This window comes from Anas acuta, chromosome 1 (genome assembly GCF_963932015.1).
Source record: "Anas acuta chromosome 1, bAnaAcu1.1, whole genome shotgun sequence".
In the NCBI taxonomy this organism is placed as follows: Eukaryota; Metazoa; Chordata; class Aves; order Anseriformes; family Anatidae; genus Anas; species Anas acuta.
In genome coordinates, this window is record NC_088979.1 from 169,192,044 (window position 1) to 169,210,134 (window position 18,091).

At 41.3% G+C, this 18,091-nt stretch overlaps 1 protein-coding gene across 1 annotated transcript in view; it reads left to right on the plus strand.

Annotated features, from left to right (window-relative positions):
• The window catches only part of WIF1 (WNT inhibitory factor 1), a 39,576-nt gene that overhangs the window by 4,403 nt on the left and 17,082 nt on the right, over positions 1-18,091 (plus strand). Inside the window, exon 3 of the mRNA XM_068669300.1 lies at positions 16,798-16,906. Coding sequence (XP_068525401.1) covers positions 16,798-16,906 — 109 coding nt within the window. The remainder of the gene's footprint in view (positions 1-16,797; positions 16,907-18,091) is intronic.

Here is an 18,091-nt window from a genome sequence, read left to right on the forward strand (position 1 = left end):
TGATAACCATGAGTAAAGGGAAATGATACCCACGTCTTAGGGAGAGAGGATATACACCATCAGTATATTTTCCACTACCATTTCCATATTTTGAAGTGGAGCTTAGGAAAGAGATATAATTACAGCTCTTGGAGGCTAATTCTGATGTCAGCAATGTGACCATCAACCCCAAACAGCTCAGTGATGCCTCTGGGATTACCTTATATTGCCAAGACTTAGCTTGACTGTGAAGATAAAAAGGAATACCAGCTATGCCAGGAGAATTTTTGTTTCTCTGACCTGAGGAAAGCTAATAAACTACAGATTTAAAGGCAGTATTGTGACAATAGGGTGCTCCTTTCAAACATTACTGTTTGCTTGATGAACTAAAAGAAAGCAAAGAACAGTGAATTTCAAAACAAATAATTCTTCAAAGGAAACGTTTTTCAAAGAGACTGCCAAACTTTTTGTAAATATCTTATTCATACCCAGTGATTACAGTGATGCTTTCCAGCTTAAGAAGTGCCTAATACTCACAGCTCGTTATTTTTCCTAATGAAAGTATGGCTGGTCTGGAAGTTTGGTCAAGGCAATCGCGTAAACTTGTACTCCTGGGATTTACAGTAGTATCTTCCCTGGATTTCCAGTAGTACCTTTCCTGCATTTTCATGTCACCAAACAGAGGAAATACTTTGTTTTCTGACCTCTGTACCAAAATTTCAATGTGGAATGTGAAGATGTTTACATACTGTGAGCATGATTTTTAGACAGGGGGCTCGCCTATCGAGAACACAGCTCCAAACCTTTAATATTTAGATTCTGTTCAGCTGTGGTATTTTGCATCTCAGTGTTGTAGACATGCCACCAGGGATCAAAGTAATGCTGTAGAGATCCCACTTCACTTAGTAAAGCAGGCATGTGCCAGCCATCTGTTGTATCTGCTGATAGAAAACAGCAGTAAAATTTCTCAAAGTTTGGCCAAGAAGTAAAGGGGGGATTTATTGCTCAGCAGAGATGAGTTACAAGGCACCTTGTAGTGTAAGCTACATCTGGTTTCCATAGTAATTTACATGGTATATGTGTAAACTACACAATTATTCTTTTTACACAGCAGTGTAAAGCTGTGTTAAATAAACTGTTCTTCAAGATTCCCATTGTTTATCCTCGCTATAAATATTCTAATACATTTTTAACAAAAAAGCTTAAGTAATAAAATATTTTCACTACTTTTACAGTAGTAGTTGTGCTGTACAACACAACTGTCGAAAAGCACTGGAACTAACAGGGCACCCCAAAGCTTCAAGACTGTATTTTGTGAGTATGTACAGATTTGTCTCCCCATATTGCTAACAGTTTTTCTGAAATATAAAATCCATGATGTTTGGCTTTCATCTCCTTTATGGAAATGACAATGTTTTCTGTCAACATCACCTCTTTTTCAGAGGCAATTTCTTAAGTATGTTTTTAGTGGCCTGAAGTTAATGCCATTACAAGTAATGCCATGGAATTAAAAGAACAAACTAACCATAATGAAAACTAAATGGAAGAATTTCTTAATGCATTTACTTCTATTGGTACCAGGCTTCCCATGGAGTTTTTTGGTGTAGCTTGACTTTGGAACAAGCATGAATGACATGCTTCTACCAAAGTGACCTATGTACATATAAATATATGAAACCACCTTCTTCTTAGTCCATGCACAGACGTGAGGGATTTGGTGTGATCCAGAGCTTTCAAAGCAGCGTACTAAGTACTTGCATCAAGTTCAACTTGGCCATTCCTATATACTTGTTGAGATCTTACTGGATCCTGAAGACGCGTTGCTCTGCCTTCCCTAGATGTCATGCTGAGTTGTGTGTCTACTCTTTGTGCCCTTTTCCTTAGCAGAGATGTCACTTAGCTCTCCAAGTCCCTATCAGAGCCTTATGCAAAAATTGGCGTTATTCTTGACATGTTCCTCTAACAATAACACTAAGTTTTGTCCCAACACATGGGATCTCTGCAGTATAATATTGACTACCTCCAAACTCTTAGGTTACACCACCTGGTTCATACAATTTGTCGCTATTCTCCACCCTGTCCTGCACCCTCTAAAAGCTCTGTTAATGACTTTTCAGTTTGAAACAACCCCTTAAGCTTCATAAAGTAAAGCTCTAGTGTAGGAATTTACTAAAGTTTTCCTCCACGAGCACAAGTGCAAAACATTCATTTAGCTTTTTCACACTTGTCTTTTTCAGTGAGGTTTTATTTGCACCGTCTTCAGCTGTTAGCCCCATTGACTTGACAGTGGTCTGCTCTCAAAACAATTTTATTAGCATTTTGAAAGCTTTCAAGAAAACGCATCCCAAAATATTTTTTATTTACCTTATTGTGGTTTTACATTTAGTTTGCCAAGGTTTGTTTTTTATTTATCTCCCTTTTTCATTCAAATTCCACTTTCTGAAAGATGCTATTTGATTTCTATCAGCCTCTTTTATTCAACCTCTCTGTTCAACCATATTGGAATTTGTTGTTTAGTTGTTTTTGTTTGTTTGTTTCTTTTTTAAGGTTCAGGGAACTGAAACTGTTTATTTGTGGCCAAACTCTTCACTACAACAGAATGCAACCCAGACATAGTGGAAAACGCAGTCACCCAAAGCGCACAGAAAAGAACAACAGCAAAGACAGTTGCAGTGCAATCCTTAGTTTTTTGTAACAAAACCAACAGCGTCCTTTGCAATGAATTATGTTCATAAAGTTCAGTAGATATCTGGGGGTATGGGTATACATTTCAGTAAAAGCAGAAGATAGTTTTATCGGTATTTTCTGTTACGTAAGTGCCTTTTTTGAAAATTGTAAGGTAAATTGAAGAAACACAAAATCAATCACATTTTGGATAAGTTTCTAAATGTGTGGTTAACTTCACATTTTTTCCCTTCTCTTTGGTTTGTGGAAACTGACATTTTGAAATCTCAGCTGTAATTAACTGTGATTGTAATAAAATGTATGTAACAATGTAATGAAAGACTGACTCTTCCCATGTAAAATATCGTTCAGACCCATGCACAAAAAGCGTCTGGGCTATCTGTGACAATTTGGGCTGAGCCCATTGTGTCAAGTAACAGAAGCCCAGTTCAGTGGGTACACAGGCACTGAGGTCTGACACATTTTCCCCTTGGTAGCACCTTGGCAGCTGATGTGTGCGAGCTGACAGTCCTTCAGGGCCTGACTGTGGTGCTGGCCCTCCCAGCCTCTAACGAGACCTGGCAGACTGGAGGAGAACCTGATGAAGAGCCACTTCATTCCTTACACTTATTTAATTGAAGAAAGAGCTAAAATAGGTCAAAACAGTCATGTTTTCAAACTTCTGCGGGGCATGTTCCCATCCCTTCAGGCCCTTCTGATGGTCTCTCTGTGGTATGTCCATGCCTCTCTTGTGCTGGAGAGCCCAGGCCTGGACCCAGCACTACAGATATGCCTCACCAGGACTGAGTAGATGAGAACAATTGTGAGAAGAAGAATTTGTGAGGAGAAGAATTTGTGAATCTTCTTCCTGGTAACAGTCTTCCTAGCGCAGCCCAGGAGGCTGTTGGCCTTCTTTGCCACCCACACAATGTTTCTGGCTCATGGTCATTTTGATGTTCATCAGGACCCCCAGGACCTTTTCTAGCAAACTCTTCCGCAGCTGATTAGCCCCTAGTGTGTACTGCTACGTGGGGTTGTTCCTCCCCAGGCACAGGCCTTTGCTGTTCCCCTTGTTGAGCTTCTTGCCAGCCCATTTCTCCAGCTTGTCAAGGTCCCCCTGAATGAAGCACACCCTTCTGGCGTACCAGCCACACCTCTCAGTTTTGTGTCCTATGCAGACTTGCTGAGGGTGCTCTCTGTCGTAGCATACTGGTCATTAATGAAGATGTTAAGCAGTCTGGGATCCGGTATGAACCCTTGAGGTGCACCACTACTGACTGGTCTCCAGCTGGACTTCATGCTGCTGATCACAGCCCCCTGAGCCGAGCAATGCAGCAGTCCACCTCAGAGTCCACCTACAAAAATTCCACTTTTTCGCTTCTTCTGTGAGGATGTTGTGGGAGGCTGTGTTGAAAGCCTTCCTAAAGTCAAGACAAACAAAATGCACTGCTCTCCTCTCATGCACCAAGCCAGTCATAAACACAGAATGGGCTAACACAAAACTGAGACTGCCTTGTACAATCACAGCAAAGCAGCAAACAAAAATCTGCCTCAGAAAATATTACAAATGAAGCAAAGACAGTGATACTGTTGTATGAAGGCACTGAGAAGACTTTATACATCTATGATATCCAAAATCCACCACAGTATGTGCTTATTTAAAGTCTGTTCATAGGAGACCACTTAGCTACACAGAAATGCTGAGGAGTTAGCCTGACAAGTCTGCCTGACTTGGAGAAGAGACACTTGGGGGATAGAAATGCCTTAGTAAAGGCTTACAAAGATTTGAGGTGGATTTGTTTCAGCCGAACAAGAAAAACCCTGATTTTTTTTCCATCTATGTATGAAAGTGTGCTTTGTTTTGTAACGGACTGGTGGAACCCAGCCTGTTTGGCCATACAAGGAGAAGTGGGCAATTACCTTCCAGCTGCTCCAGCACTTGCTGCCATCACTGCCAAATACTGCAATCAATAACTTAGAGACCAAACATTGCGTTCAGAACTGCTCCCACAAATCCTCTGAAGTTACCCCTTAGCCTGGATAAAGAGCTAGCTCAACCTAGCCGATGCTAAAGGAAATAAATATGCCTGACATCAAACCTGGCAATCTCCCAGCCTCGGGGTTTGGCCCAGCACCAGGGAAAATAAATTCCCCAAACAGCAGCCCACTAATGAGAAGACCTGTCACCAGGTCTGAGCACTCAGACAGAGAGACCAGTAGCAAGAGCAGCAGAGCCAGCCCTTGCAGTGATGGTTGGCCGGAGGAGGAGATGGCAGGCTCTTGGACCATCCTGGCCATCAGAACAGAGAACCACTTCACAGCTTTCAGTCCTGCGATTATGAACCTGTTTTCATGAGGAAGGCATGGGGAGATCACCATCTTTTGATGAGCAGGAGAAGATAGGCTCTACCTGCAGTGAGCCTACTTGCTCATTGCAATCCACCTACTTGCTCTCAGCTTGCGAATGTGTGAATATTGATATACTCAATGGGAATCTGAGACTAAAAACCACATAAGCAAATAATCAAGTCCACTGAACAGCTTCAGTAAGGAGTACAAGTACCACCTTCAGTCTGTTCCTTTTAAACTTCAGTAAACACTGCTCTCATTTTTCCAGGTTTGAGCCTTAGCCAGTTCTCTTTCTTGCAGAGGTTCTGGGAAATAAATCAAACTGTTGAAACAGAGTCCACTTGAGTGACCAGGCTGAACCAAATTTATTTTTTCCTTGTGAAGCCACACGTACATTGAGTAGCTGCAAGCAGCTACGTGCCTGCAGGATTCAAGGCAGGGACCTTCAGGGAGAACAGACAGGTTGCACACAGAGCACATCAGGATGTGTCAGAGAGAAAAGAGAGGAGCAATTCAGTTATCTGGATCTGTAATCACAAGCAACAGATGATATGCATAGTCACATCAAGAGATGGGAAATAATTTACTAGCAGGGCATGTTGCTCGTTATCTTGGTTGAGAGATATATATATATGGTGCTTTTTTATTTTTTCCCCCTTCCTTTTAGTTTTGCACGGGAACATCTATTCAGATTGAGTAGACCTGATCAGATTTCTGCATTGGCAAGGGAGCACAGCTGAAAGCTTAGGACCTAAGACATTGCTCCCTTCCAGTCAGAGCTGTGATGTGCTGGTGGTAGGTACAGGGTGCAGAAGCTTGCACAGTCCCTCCCAGACAGAAAGCATCACATCAGGGACCACTGGGGTTTCACTATTTCATTTGATGTAACAACAGCATTCTTCTGATGGGACAAAGTCTGTGCGTTATCCTGCCCGCTGACAGAGTTCACATTTGAATCATGTCAGTGTGAATATGCTGCTTACTTCATGGTTCCTTCAAAATCGTGCAGCCAAACATCTGCAGTCAGGTAAACTTCATCATTTATGTAGCTGGTGCCATGCTGCCACTGTTACTGTGGTTTGTTCAGACAGCAATTAACTGAAACCTCACAGTGTAATTGCAATGTTTAAAACATTTCTAAGCATTTAACTTGTTTATATAAGAGCTTTATTCATCCAAAAGTGAGTTTTTCTCATCCTATAAAACTTAATTCATTAGTACAAGTTCAATCACTTAGGTTAATGGGGAAATATTTAAAAGGATAAGAAATCCTGAAGTTTGCTGGCAGGGTGCATGGTTACCTGGAGGCATAGAGCTTGAAGCATCTGCAAGTTCTCATGAAATCTGTTTCTCTACCTCTTTCCATCCCTAACATTTCTCAAACAGAAATTTCTGTCTCTGGTTTTATACGTCTCACTTGTACCCGTGCACAAAGACTGGGATAAGTGCAGTAAGGTCTTTGCCCCCTTCTTGGTTTAGAGTAGGGGATGGGGCATAGCCAGGTTCTTCCCCAGGCCAGAGGACTCGTGAAGAGTGGGAAGCAGAGAGCAAATTTTGTGAGTGAGAGAAACAAAGGGACAGCCGTTGTCCTTCTCTGAAAATGACATTGCAAATTTCTTCCTTCTCTGATTCTTTTATAACCTCTCTAATCAAAACAAAATAAGATCCCCAAACTAATCCTCTCTGGTCTGAAGAGACAGTTTTGTGAGTCTCCTGCATGGGTTGTGTCTGGTTATTGCTTCCCAGGAGAGGGGGCAATGGAGGAAGCAGCCAGTCCAGAGGTTTCCCTAAACGTGCTGAGACAGGGAAAGGAGGGCTGCAGCTTTTCTTACAGTCTGAGCAGAATTTATTGAACTGATACTGGATTATGAGAGTTTGCACCACTGTTTCGCACATTAATATCACAGGTAATCCAGAAGGTCTAGTAATGGTGTGCTTAAATTAGTTCCTATTGTAAAATCTAAGTTATATTTCTGGCAAGTGCAAGATGAGTAGTTGAGCACTCCCAATGCATAGGAAGTAAACCCTTGGACTGAAATTTGTACAACCCACCCATTGAACGCTCACTCGTTAACTAAACACATCTTTCAGTATAACATGGAAAATCCACCTTCTCACTGAGGTGTGTTGTTCACCTGTTGTCCTTTGGAGTATGTTAATAGCCTGCAGTTAAACCGTCATATTTCTGAAAACAGATTTCTACTACTTTAAAAAATCTGTATTTGAAAACGCAGGTGTCTATGTGCATATGACCAACACGGTTTGGGTTTGAGAATTTTCTACCATACGCATTTCCCAAAAAAACATTTCCAACAAATCTTGTGTTCAGCAAGTTGCAGCATCCCAGTTTCTGCCACCTCCAGTTGATATGCATCTCAGTTTGTTAGATACAGCCTGAAAGTTTACAGCAGAAGCTATTAAATTAAGGTAGTCAGCCTCTCTGTGCAAGCATATTTTCCCTAGACCTCTTCAAGCTATTAAATTAAGGTAGTTGGCCTCTATGTGCAAGCATATTTTCCCTAGACCTCTTCAAGTCTTGTACTGCACAGCGTGCAACCGTGTGGTTTGCTGTGTATCTGCATATTAATGCATCCGGTTGACTTAATGGGCCAGACTTTCAAAGGCTACTCAGCGTTTATAACAACCCCTTGCTCTGGGGAAACCTGCAGGACTTCAGCACCACTTCTCCAGGTTTGTAAGATGCTCGGTTTTTGAAGAAGCTGAACAAAGTTGTGTGTCTTAATTGAGAGGTAGTATGGGATCATGTACTTAACGAGGTTTTAATGTCCTGTAAAAACAAGGAGACAGCATTAAGTCTTGCATACAGCATCATTCACTGGTATTTCCTGAATTCTGACTGTTTGACTGGATACTATAAGAATTCTCTAAACTTTATTTTATTACCATAAGTGGTTTAGGGAAGGAAAAAAGAAATAGCTTTGTTTCTCAGAGCCTTAAAAGTTTGCAAATAGTTTGCATGTTCCATAACTTAATCCTGTTGTCTAGACAGCCACGCATCCTTCCCTCCTCAGTGGGAGAGGGGTGCAGAGAGGAGCTCCATCCTTCCCTGGCCCCCCAAGCAGGGCTGGGGAGCTGCTCCTGGGGCCTCTTGCTCCAAGCTGTGCTTGCCTGGTCCTCCTCTGGTACGTCTGAGGAGATCCACATGAGGGAGCCCATATGCTGTGTGCACCACCGAAACTGAGAAGGCTGCAGGAGGAGTGTCAGGCTCTCTTGATCCAGTCTGCTTTGCTTGAGCAGCTTGGCAGCAAAAGTAGCAGAGCACAGGCCTCACCTTTGCACCAAAACAGCCAAGACAGGCTGTGCATACCCTGTATGATCACAAAAGCCTCCTGACGCAGCAGACCTCTCCACTCTCTTCTGTAACTCTTTGGGCAACATTTTCCAAAGCTGTGACAAGACAGCCACTTGAAAGCAGATGTGCAGCCTGGCCTCAGTTCATCTGCACAGTACACCTTAGTGGCATGCCACAGGCAGAAAGGCTTGTGAAGTACCTGGCATGTGTCTCACATTGCTGAGAGGTATGCCATTTTCCATGTAAAGAGTACAGCTCCCCAATTGCACGTCAGGAATGTCTTCATAGTCCAGTGCTGCTCCAAAGAAACCTGGAGCTTAAACCTCAAGCTTAAAAGCATGACAAACGTGAGTCAACTTGCATTATTCCCAGTGCTTGACTTCATAAGGAATAGCAAGATCACATTTCTGGGGGTGGAATCACGTGTGTGGATTGTTCAATTTTTCATCTTGTCTGCTTGGTGGCTCTGGCAGTACCATCAGGAATGTGCGTGTCCTGTTTGGGGGCCATGGTCTGGTGCACGGGTTTGGTGAAACCACCTTCTATCCAGTTGTTCTCAGCTTAGTTTCTTCCCCACTCTAGGATAATGAAATATGAGGGTGTGATGAAAATATCTGACACCTGCTAATGACAAGGGAACTCTCTGCCTCACTCCCAGTGTCGTTCCACAGTAGCTTCAGCCAGGCCAGCAAGCTCGGCTGGATTGTCACCTGCAAATGCTGCTCTCTATCCACCAAGCGTGTAGGAAGTTGTGGATGACTTGGCTTTAAAGAAGATGCTTCATTTCACTGCTGGAAAATTCCAGGGACTGCTGTACCTTAACTCCAAAGAGTCTATCAGACTAGTACTATAACTCAGGAATGAAACTGTACAGACACTGCCTGTGCAAACAGTCTGAAAGACAGAAAAGTTGTGTGCAGAAACTGCTCAGGTCCTCATTTCCTACATGGAAATATTACAGTAATATATGCCCGCAGACGGAGGTCTTATCTCAACAGAAAAATCAGTGCGATTTCAGGTACACAGCAAACACACAAGGCTTTCTTTAACCTTACAAAATATCTCTGGATTTTCACAAAAAGAGTCATTTATAATCTACGTGGCAGATATTAAAAGAGAGCAGTGTTAGGGAAGTCTAAGAAGCGCTAACAACTAGTCAGAAAAGAGATGTTTTTTTTTTCAAAACCTTTTCACCATAATTTTTAATCACTTGTTTGCTTAGGGTACAATGCAAAAGACCATTATCTATGGAGCAGTAAATAAACAGCCTCACCTTCAAGGTGCCGCAAGCTTTCTTTCACTTAGATACCCACAAGTGGAAGCATCACCCTTCGAGACCACAGAAGGACTCGAGTCCGACAGAAGCTGCTGTGAGATTTCATAATTTTTGAGAGAGCTCATTGCTTACATTTCGGGGGAGATATTTATGATAGAGGAGTGCCAGTTAAAGCCAAGAGCAAAACACATGGACTCAATAAAGGTCCAATTACGTGACCTTTGCTGTTTGCCACGCTTTTAACTTGTGTAAGTTATTGATTACACTTTCATGAGATCATAATCAGAAGGTTGTTCTTTGGTAATGGTGTGCTAGAGGAGCTTTATCCTCCACTTCAAAGCTGTCCTGGGAGGCTTAAGAACAAACGGGTGGAAGTTTGAAGCACAGCCAAAATGAATCTGTGTGCATTATCCGTGTTTACCACCATGCAGGAGGAGGCTTAGCCTATTCTTCGGCTGTGAACTTTCTCTCAGCACATCAGACAAGCCACCATCTCTAAGGTTTACATTTGTGCTTTTAAAAAAGATTCCATTTAATTAAATTTACTGCTTGCTCAGATCTCCATCGTAACTTGTCTAAATACTTGTGTGCAATACTTGTGTGCAATACTTGTGTGCCATACTTGAGTGCAATAATTTCCCTAACTGTAGAGGTTTTATTGAAATTATTTTACATTCTCTGAGAAGAATGTGACTAATTTATTAAATACAAATAAATCTATCTATAGCTTCAAACTGCAAACAGTTTGTAATTACGTAAAAATGCATGCCCAGGACCATCCAGCCCAGGTTTACATTTATTTTTCAAGCAGCAAGGGGAAGAAAGTTACCTCACAGTTTAATCTCAGTGTATATAGAGCTGCATAGATGCATTACAGGTGAAGGTAGCAGAACTGTACAGCATTGTTTTGTTAGGAACTGATGTGATAAGACTTTATTTATTTATATTCTTCCTCTGAGGAGCGGTGATAATTTCTGCCTTTTTTATTAGCCTTAGCAAATTGGCATTTTGAACACCCCTGATCATGAAATCGCCATTGGAGACAGCACTGATCTTTTGTTGAATGACAAAAGAATGAATTAGCTCTTGTTGTGCCAGAACAAGAAATAACTTTTCAGCAGAAAGACTTTTACCAATTCACTGGATACCAGAAAAGTGTGTTTCATCAGATATTTCAAGATAATGTAGACTTGTATATCTTTCATTTTTTAATCTGAACTCTGAATACTAATTCTTTTGGTGTACCACTTGCTTCTCTCCCCTTCCCCAAAACAGAGAGATCTAATTTTCATGTGAAGCATATAGGAGGAAACAATCTGAAGGGCACTTGTGTACCATGTACACATTCCAGCCTGGTTCATGCTGAAAAATATCATTCCTTGATAGAGACTTTCATGATTAAATTAGCTGTGCATATTTATCGAAGCCTTAATGATTTTGTTTTCTTGTAGCTTAATTTTTTAGAAAGTAACTCTGGTGAAGCTGGAATAAAATTGGGGAGAACCTTTTGTTGTTGAATAAAGCAAGATAGAGAAGGAGTAAGAAACTCCGAATCTTTCCTCAACAAGTGCTGTCAATTTGTTGTGACTTTGTTCTTTAAGAAATCCTGCATGCTGCATTGCTGCATGCCTTTATAGCAGTGCTCTTGTAGTTACCTGGAGATTGCTGTGGATCTGTTCTTTCATGTGCTGCTTTCCAAGGTGCCAGCCTTGGTAAACATCCCCTCTGCATTCTGAGTCTCTGCCCCCGTTGCTGTTCCTGCACCAAGGGATTGGCTCTGATCTACCCCAAAGGCGTATTTTCGTTAGCAGACTGGCAATGGGGAGGAGCATGCAATAGGTGCTTTTTTGGCATTGTGTTTCAGGCAGCCTGATTTTTTGTCACGTGAGGACAAGTTTCAAAGTTAACTCTCTGCTCAGGTATTTGTGTTATTTCTTTTCAATGGTGTCCCACTAGATCCTTGCTCTTTCTGCCAAGTCATTTTCCAGTCTCGGGTGGATTTCAAATGAGCTCTTCAAATGCTAGAGTTCTTCCAGAGCTCGAAGTCTAACAAGAGAAAATATCCGTTCAAAATGACAAAGTGTTTGCCCAGTTTCTCCCATCATCCAAAGAACAGACAACTACCAGAAACCTAATTGCTAAAGGTAATCTAAATCCATGAATTTGTGTTCTCACCAAGTTTCCGGACAGCAGTTTCTTCATATTACTTAAATTTAAAGAAATTCTTGTCTCATGTCTTGGAGGAAAGGCCAATACATTCTGAAAAAATTCTGTCCTTCTTCCCTGCACAAAGCATTCTCGGTACCTTGTGGCATCATCTGCCAAAATTTGGATCTCCTTTTGATAGTAATCAGGAAATATTTCTTTGATTGCTTTCTAAATCATTCCCTTGAAGGATCTGCACTGCCACCCACAATGACATGCCACAGGAGACATTAAGGACCAGTTAATTATCTTCCATTGACACAGTCAGAGAGTTTTTGTACCATTCTTCTTATAAAATACAAAACCATTATAACCAGAAGTTGTCATTGTTTAAAGTTGCATGTAGGGATTGTTAAAAAGCTGTCTTTGTCATCATGCATAGGTTTTCCTCAGTCCTCCACAGTTTTATAACATGAAGAAGGAAGGCTTAAGATAGACTCTGCAGAGCCGTGAGCATCTCAGCACATCAATGTGTAATTAACACTGTAACACACTGCATTTTTCCTTGAGATATTTTGCTCAATTCTAATTTGGGTCCTCTTTTTTTTTTTAAAAAAACACACAAAAAATCTCTATTTTGCCTTTTGTGTGCATCTCTTTTTGTTAATCCTATTGCTTCACTTCATTCCCATACCCTAACAGCTTTCCAGTCCTTTACCCCTAATGGAAATCTGGCAGTTGGCTGGGATTAAGGTTATCCTGTCCTCTGTGTAGATTGGTTTTAATGGAGAACATTCCTATGAGGGCTGCACATCACTTTCTCAGCAATGTTAAGTGTGCCTCCCACTTTGGGGCTACCTCAGGCTACCTTTGAGGCTGCTGGCAGGTATCATTGAGGTCACTCTGAGGTGCAAAAAATGGTTTCCACATTCTGGGAGGGGACCAATTAGCAGGTAAGGCCAAGCTGCCTTTGCTGGCAGAAAACAAAACCTTCTAGGCAGACGGTTTATTATCTACTGTCTAAGGAGGGATCATTATGTTGTTCATTACAGCAGTGTCTAGACTGCACTGCAATAACAAAATGTGCTGCAGACATACTCATACTCTGGCCAAACTCCTTCAATAGCCTGGTACATGCAGTACAGCGAGAGCCTTCCCCCTTTGTTGAAATTCTTCTCATTTTGCTTCATGTTTCATCTTGGAACATAGAAGACCCACTCGTCTGACCTAATGCAGTTAATATCTTGGAGAAGCAATGGTCCATGCTGTAAACACCTAACAAGCACATACATTGCCTCACTTTGTGATTTTATTTATGGCATATGCAGCTGTGAGCATCTGCTGTGTATAATCCATGCTAGAATCTTCTGGTGTGTGCATAGCCAGAAATATCCACGGATCTGGGATAAAAAGGAACTTCTTAAGTGAGTTTCTTTCTTTAAATGAAGAAAATTGGTGTTAGGGTATACAGAGATGATCTCTTCAAAAAAAATGAGAAGGAAACATGGTTAATTTCTTACATCTCCTTGCAAAGGTAACACATCTCTTTGTTGTTGTTGTTTTGTTTTGTTTTTGTTAGAAAGGCTGTAGGTTTCATTAGGCTATTGAGCTGTGACATACAGCTGTTTAAGCTACTCTGCTTTGCTTTAAGGTGCTGCCATTACTTCTAATCTTACATCTTTCATGTAAAATGAAGAAAACATAAAGCACTTTCCTGTGAATGCTTTGAATAAATATGAAACAAAACCAAAGTGGGCACAGCATGGCATTTAAGTGATGAGAAAACTATAATGCAGTAGATCTTGCCCTGAAGAAGGGGGTTCTGCAGGAATTTTAAGTGTAAAGCCAAACTGCCGACAGATGTTCGCTACCATACTTGTTAGAGGGCTTCGTTATATTTATAACCTTTTAAATTCCTCTGATTTATAGAAAGCGTCCACTTAAAGTCCATAAAAGTTAATCCTGACCATGGAATTATTTGCCTAAAATGAAATTTCCTGCCTTTGCCGAGGGCTTTGCCCCCGTGGGGAAGAGTTGCAGGGTGGCTGTGTGCGGCTACCTGCTGCCTCGAGGCACAAAGTCCCCAGACTGCTCACACAGGGGCTGCAGGGGACTTTCCCTCAATTTTTTTAGGGTCCCAGACAAAGTGTTCACATGCAGGGAAAGAGTATTCTTCCCTGGGTGCATACTGAAGTCAAGCCAAAACCAAAAATTCTCCCGCTCATATAGTGTGCAAATGTCAAGGATCAACAAACCCCAGTTCCTCCATCACCTCTGATAACACTGCTTCTCTAAGATTTAGTTTTAATACCAAATTTTGCCTACCAAACACCAGACACTGCACAGGCTGGCTTCAAAAACAAAGTCACGAGAATGTTTCCGTACAGGAAAATGGATTATAGATTGTGGTTTTTCCCCATTATCCCTCAAACAATATCTGAAGAAATTTTGTTTGCACTAGCAGGTCATTCACAATGACTACTTACAGTATGAATTGTGGCAGTCACTATACAGTGCCCAAATGTCCGGATTTTAATTGCACAGGCCTATCTCCTCAATTAACCATCATGACCGAATTTCATGCTAGACTGAAGCATGGTAAATATTTGCCGAGAATGTGTTGTTTGCTTTTCAGTCATGATGATTAATGCAAGTTAATTGGCAATCAACTCAAATTGCACCAGGACAATGCTGGAGACTGGATGTGGAGATTGTGTCAAGACAGATTGCTTCCAAACTGATAGGATTTATGGCAGCCAAACCTCAGATTGGCAGGTTTGAGGAGCTCAATTACCCTCCTTGCAGCCTCTCTAGGCTGATTTTGTATGGTATTTTTAAGCCAAAATTTAATAGACTCAGTCCAGCACACGTGAATGGCAAATATGCTCTGTAGCACGTGGCTTCATAACCTCGAAATTGTACTAGCTGAGTCTACCTGAGGACTTCTTAGATAATGTCATTTCAAGAAGTTGTATGGACCTTTCTTCAGAAATGGTGAGAGCAGGTATCTATCCCCAGTGCAGAGAGTGGTTTTCCTCCTGAGAAGCCTGTCGCTTGTGCAGCATCTCTTCCCATCATTTTAATCCTGCCTCAGGCATTAATTGCTGCTGTGCCTCTATTCTGGTTAAAAGAATTCCTTCCTTGAAAGGCAGTAAAGATTGTAACTCATGGTGCAATCAATCCCCTTTCCCACAGTGAACTTGCTTTTTGTCTTTGTCTTTAAGCATCGTTTTAACTCCAGAAAATGCAATTCCAGTTCCTTTGCTACACATCAGAGCTTTGGCTCACAGGCTGACCTGCTACAGCAGCCCGGCTAGAGTGGAAACATGGGAGTGGAGCTATTTGGTTTAGTTACCAGTTGTTGTTTACTAGAATAGTAAGAACATAATGTTTTAATATCCCAGCCTATTATGACCTGTTTTAGATATAACCAAACATCAAAGCTAACCAATGAGAAACAGACAGTACAGCATTGACTCAGTCGCTGTAGTATTCTATAGATGTGTGGAGACATATAATTATTTTTCTGAACCAAAGTTTTATTTGAAAACAAAAATGTTCACAATCTAAGACTTTATGGCTTGTTTTCATATTTTGGCATGGTATAATGTATTGGAAAAAAAATCTTTAATTAAAAGCAGCCTTTTGAATAGCACCCCAGACTTCAATTTTCATCTCCTGTTTTACTACTTCTCTCCATGTCCCCTCTCCCTCCCACATATGCTCCATGTGTTTAACCCACCCTTAACAACTTTCATGACTTCCTTCCCTACTGTTGCTTTGTGAGTCCTCCTCTGAGGTCTCCATGCCTACACAACACCCTACATAACAACCTTTCTAAGCAGCTTTGGAGAGCTTTGCTGGTGCCACCAAAGGAGTATGCTGCCTCTGACAGGGCTTCTGCTCAAGTTAGCACAGAATCACAGAAGGTCTGAGGATGACCTGAGATGAGATGATCTCGAGATAGAATAGCCTCTCTCTATATGTCAGGTGCTCCAATACCCCTAGTCATCGTTGTGGCTGTTCACTGGTCTCTCTCCAGTAAGTCCATGTCTTCATGTGCTATGGAAACTGTTTATTAGGAGAGAAAAAGAACAGCCTTCTGGCTAAGGACTTCCATCTCATAGAAGAACTAACTGCCATTTATTGGCCCAAAGTTCTCATAACATTTTGGCTTTAATCTCTCTTTACTTCCCAGTCCTAGATAAAAGGCAGGTTTAGCAACACTGTATATTATCAATAAGTTGCTGTATGAAAATACTTTTTTGACAGTTCCCATGCTAAGGATTCAAGTATTTTTCTGAGAGCAGCAGCTAAAGCTACCTGTAATCGTACGTGTTCAGGTAAATGAAAAGCCTGACTTTAGGGAAAAGGTTTGTTTCCACTTGATCTGTGCACCTGCAGCTGTGCTGTGGGAATGCCCAACTCCATTAACAGCCGTGGAAGCCTCAAGTGCCCTGCTAAGATGCAAACACCTCAGGTGTACACAGTGTGCACATCTACACTGCAGATGCATGACACGAGGCAGGAGGAATCCCACTTTGTAGCAAATACGAAGAAAGACTGAGCAGGTGACTTAACAGAGAGGCCAGGGTCTGGTGGAAGGAAGCACAAGGCAGGCTGTCCAGGCTCACCGGCAGTTCCAGGGGGATTCTGCACAAAAACAAAACAAACAAAACAAAACAAAACAAAACAAAACAAAACAAAAAAACAGCTTTAAGAAGTAGCCCAGTGTTCACATTTTTTTATTTTTATTTTTATTTTCAGTGTTTAGATGAAAGGTGTGGGTTGTAAAAAAAATGTATTCTCTGATTAACATTAATTTGCCATATGCATGCTATTTTCCTTGCTGTTATCCAGGTATTGGATTTTACTGTATGGTCATTTGCAATTTCTGAGATGAGAGAAAACTATGCTTAGGTAAAGAAGCAATTGTGGAAAAAATTGAAACAAATCCAGTGAATGACATAATGAAAGTGTAGTATTTTTCTGCTGTAGCTTATGTGCTAAATGGTTTGCTTCTGTGAATGCAATTAAAACACATAATGATTTCTCATGTCTTTTGTCATAGGCTGAGTACTTCTACGAGTTCCTGTCTCTGCGCTCTTTGGATAAAGGCATAATGGCTGATCCAACTATAAATATCCCTCTGCTCGGAACAGTTCCTCATAAAGCATCAGGTTTGTGCTCTTGGTATTATAAATTTTGTTCCTGTAAAAAATACCCCACAGCCAGTAAAGTCTACACACCTTCTTTTTAACTGAAGTTTTGAATTTTATTGCTAAAGAAATGCTTGTCATGGTGCTTGACAATGAACAGCGTGAGTGCCTTGCCTGACTACAGCAGCATATTTTGCTTGAGCCAAGTCACACGAAGCTTTTGTATGTAGATAAACCAGCAGAAATTTGTGCAAAATTTTTGCATAAAATTAATGTATGTGAAAGTTTAGTGGTGTTGAAAATGGATTTCACTGAAGAGTGTTACAATATTCATATCATAATCGCTGCAATTTAATTGACTGCAAGCCCAATAAGTTTGCAAATACAGACATTGACTCAAAGCAACCAAGAAGTCAGTCAGGAAGGTGAAGTTCATATTAAGCATTAAGATTATTTCCATTTCCATATAAAGCAGGTGAGAAATGTGGAAGGCTGTGCACTCAGCATCCTCTAATATAAATTAGTTTCTCCTTTAATTTTTAACTATCTAGAGAGGCTAGATCAAAATGACCCCTGACTGACTGTGTTTAGGAAAACATCTAATCTACAAATGCAAGGAGGCCAGGGATGAGATCTCCTAGTTCCAGCAGAAGGTCTGGTAAGCATCACGATGGGAGGTCTGATTGAAACCGAGATGGACTTACCCTGTCTGTGGTGCTGGTAGCTCAGTTCCAGGACTAATACGGGTATGTCCACAGTGCTCCCTTATGACAGTGAGCAGTGCACTGCTGTACTTAGGATATATCAGCTGTGTTGAAGTCCTGTGTGGCACTATACTGCATCTTGTCTTTAACAGCAATTGATAATTGGTACATGCACAGTATTCCAAGCATGTTCAGTATTTAGCAATGAGCCACTGGTGTGAAGGCTTTTTTTATGCTGCTTGCTATCCTGCCTAAGTTAACTAAGTTGACGTAAAGAAATAAATGCTATAAAAATAGTGAAGAGATTTAAACTGGATTTAAATCACTCAGGTTCCTTAGACTCCTTTGAAAATCCTATCCCCACATCCCAGTATTGCTACGTGGGTTAGGGTTGTTGAACCTAGCCACATGGTACGATATTGACATATGGTAAGAGGGCTGAAGAAGGTGCCTTTCAGTGAGAGTTTAAAGAACTAAGACTACTCGGCTTAGCCAAAAAGAG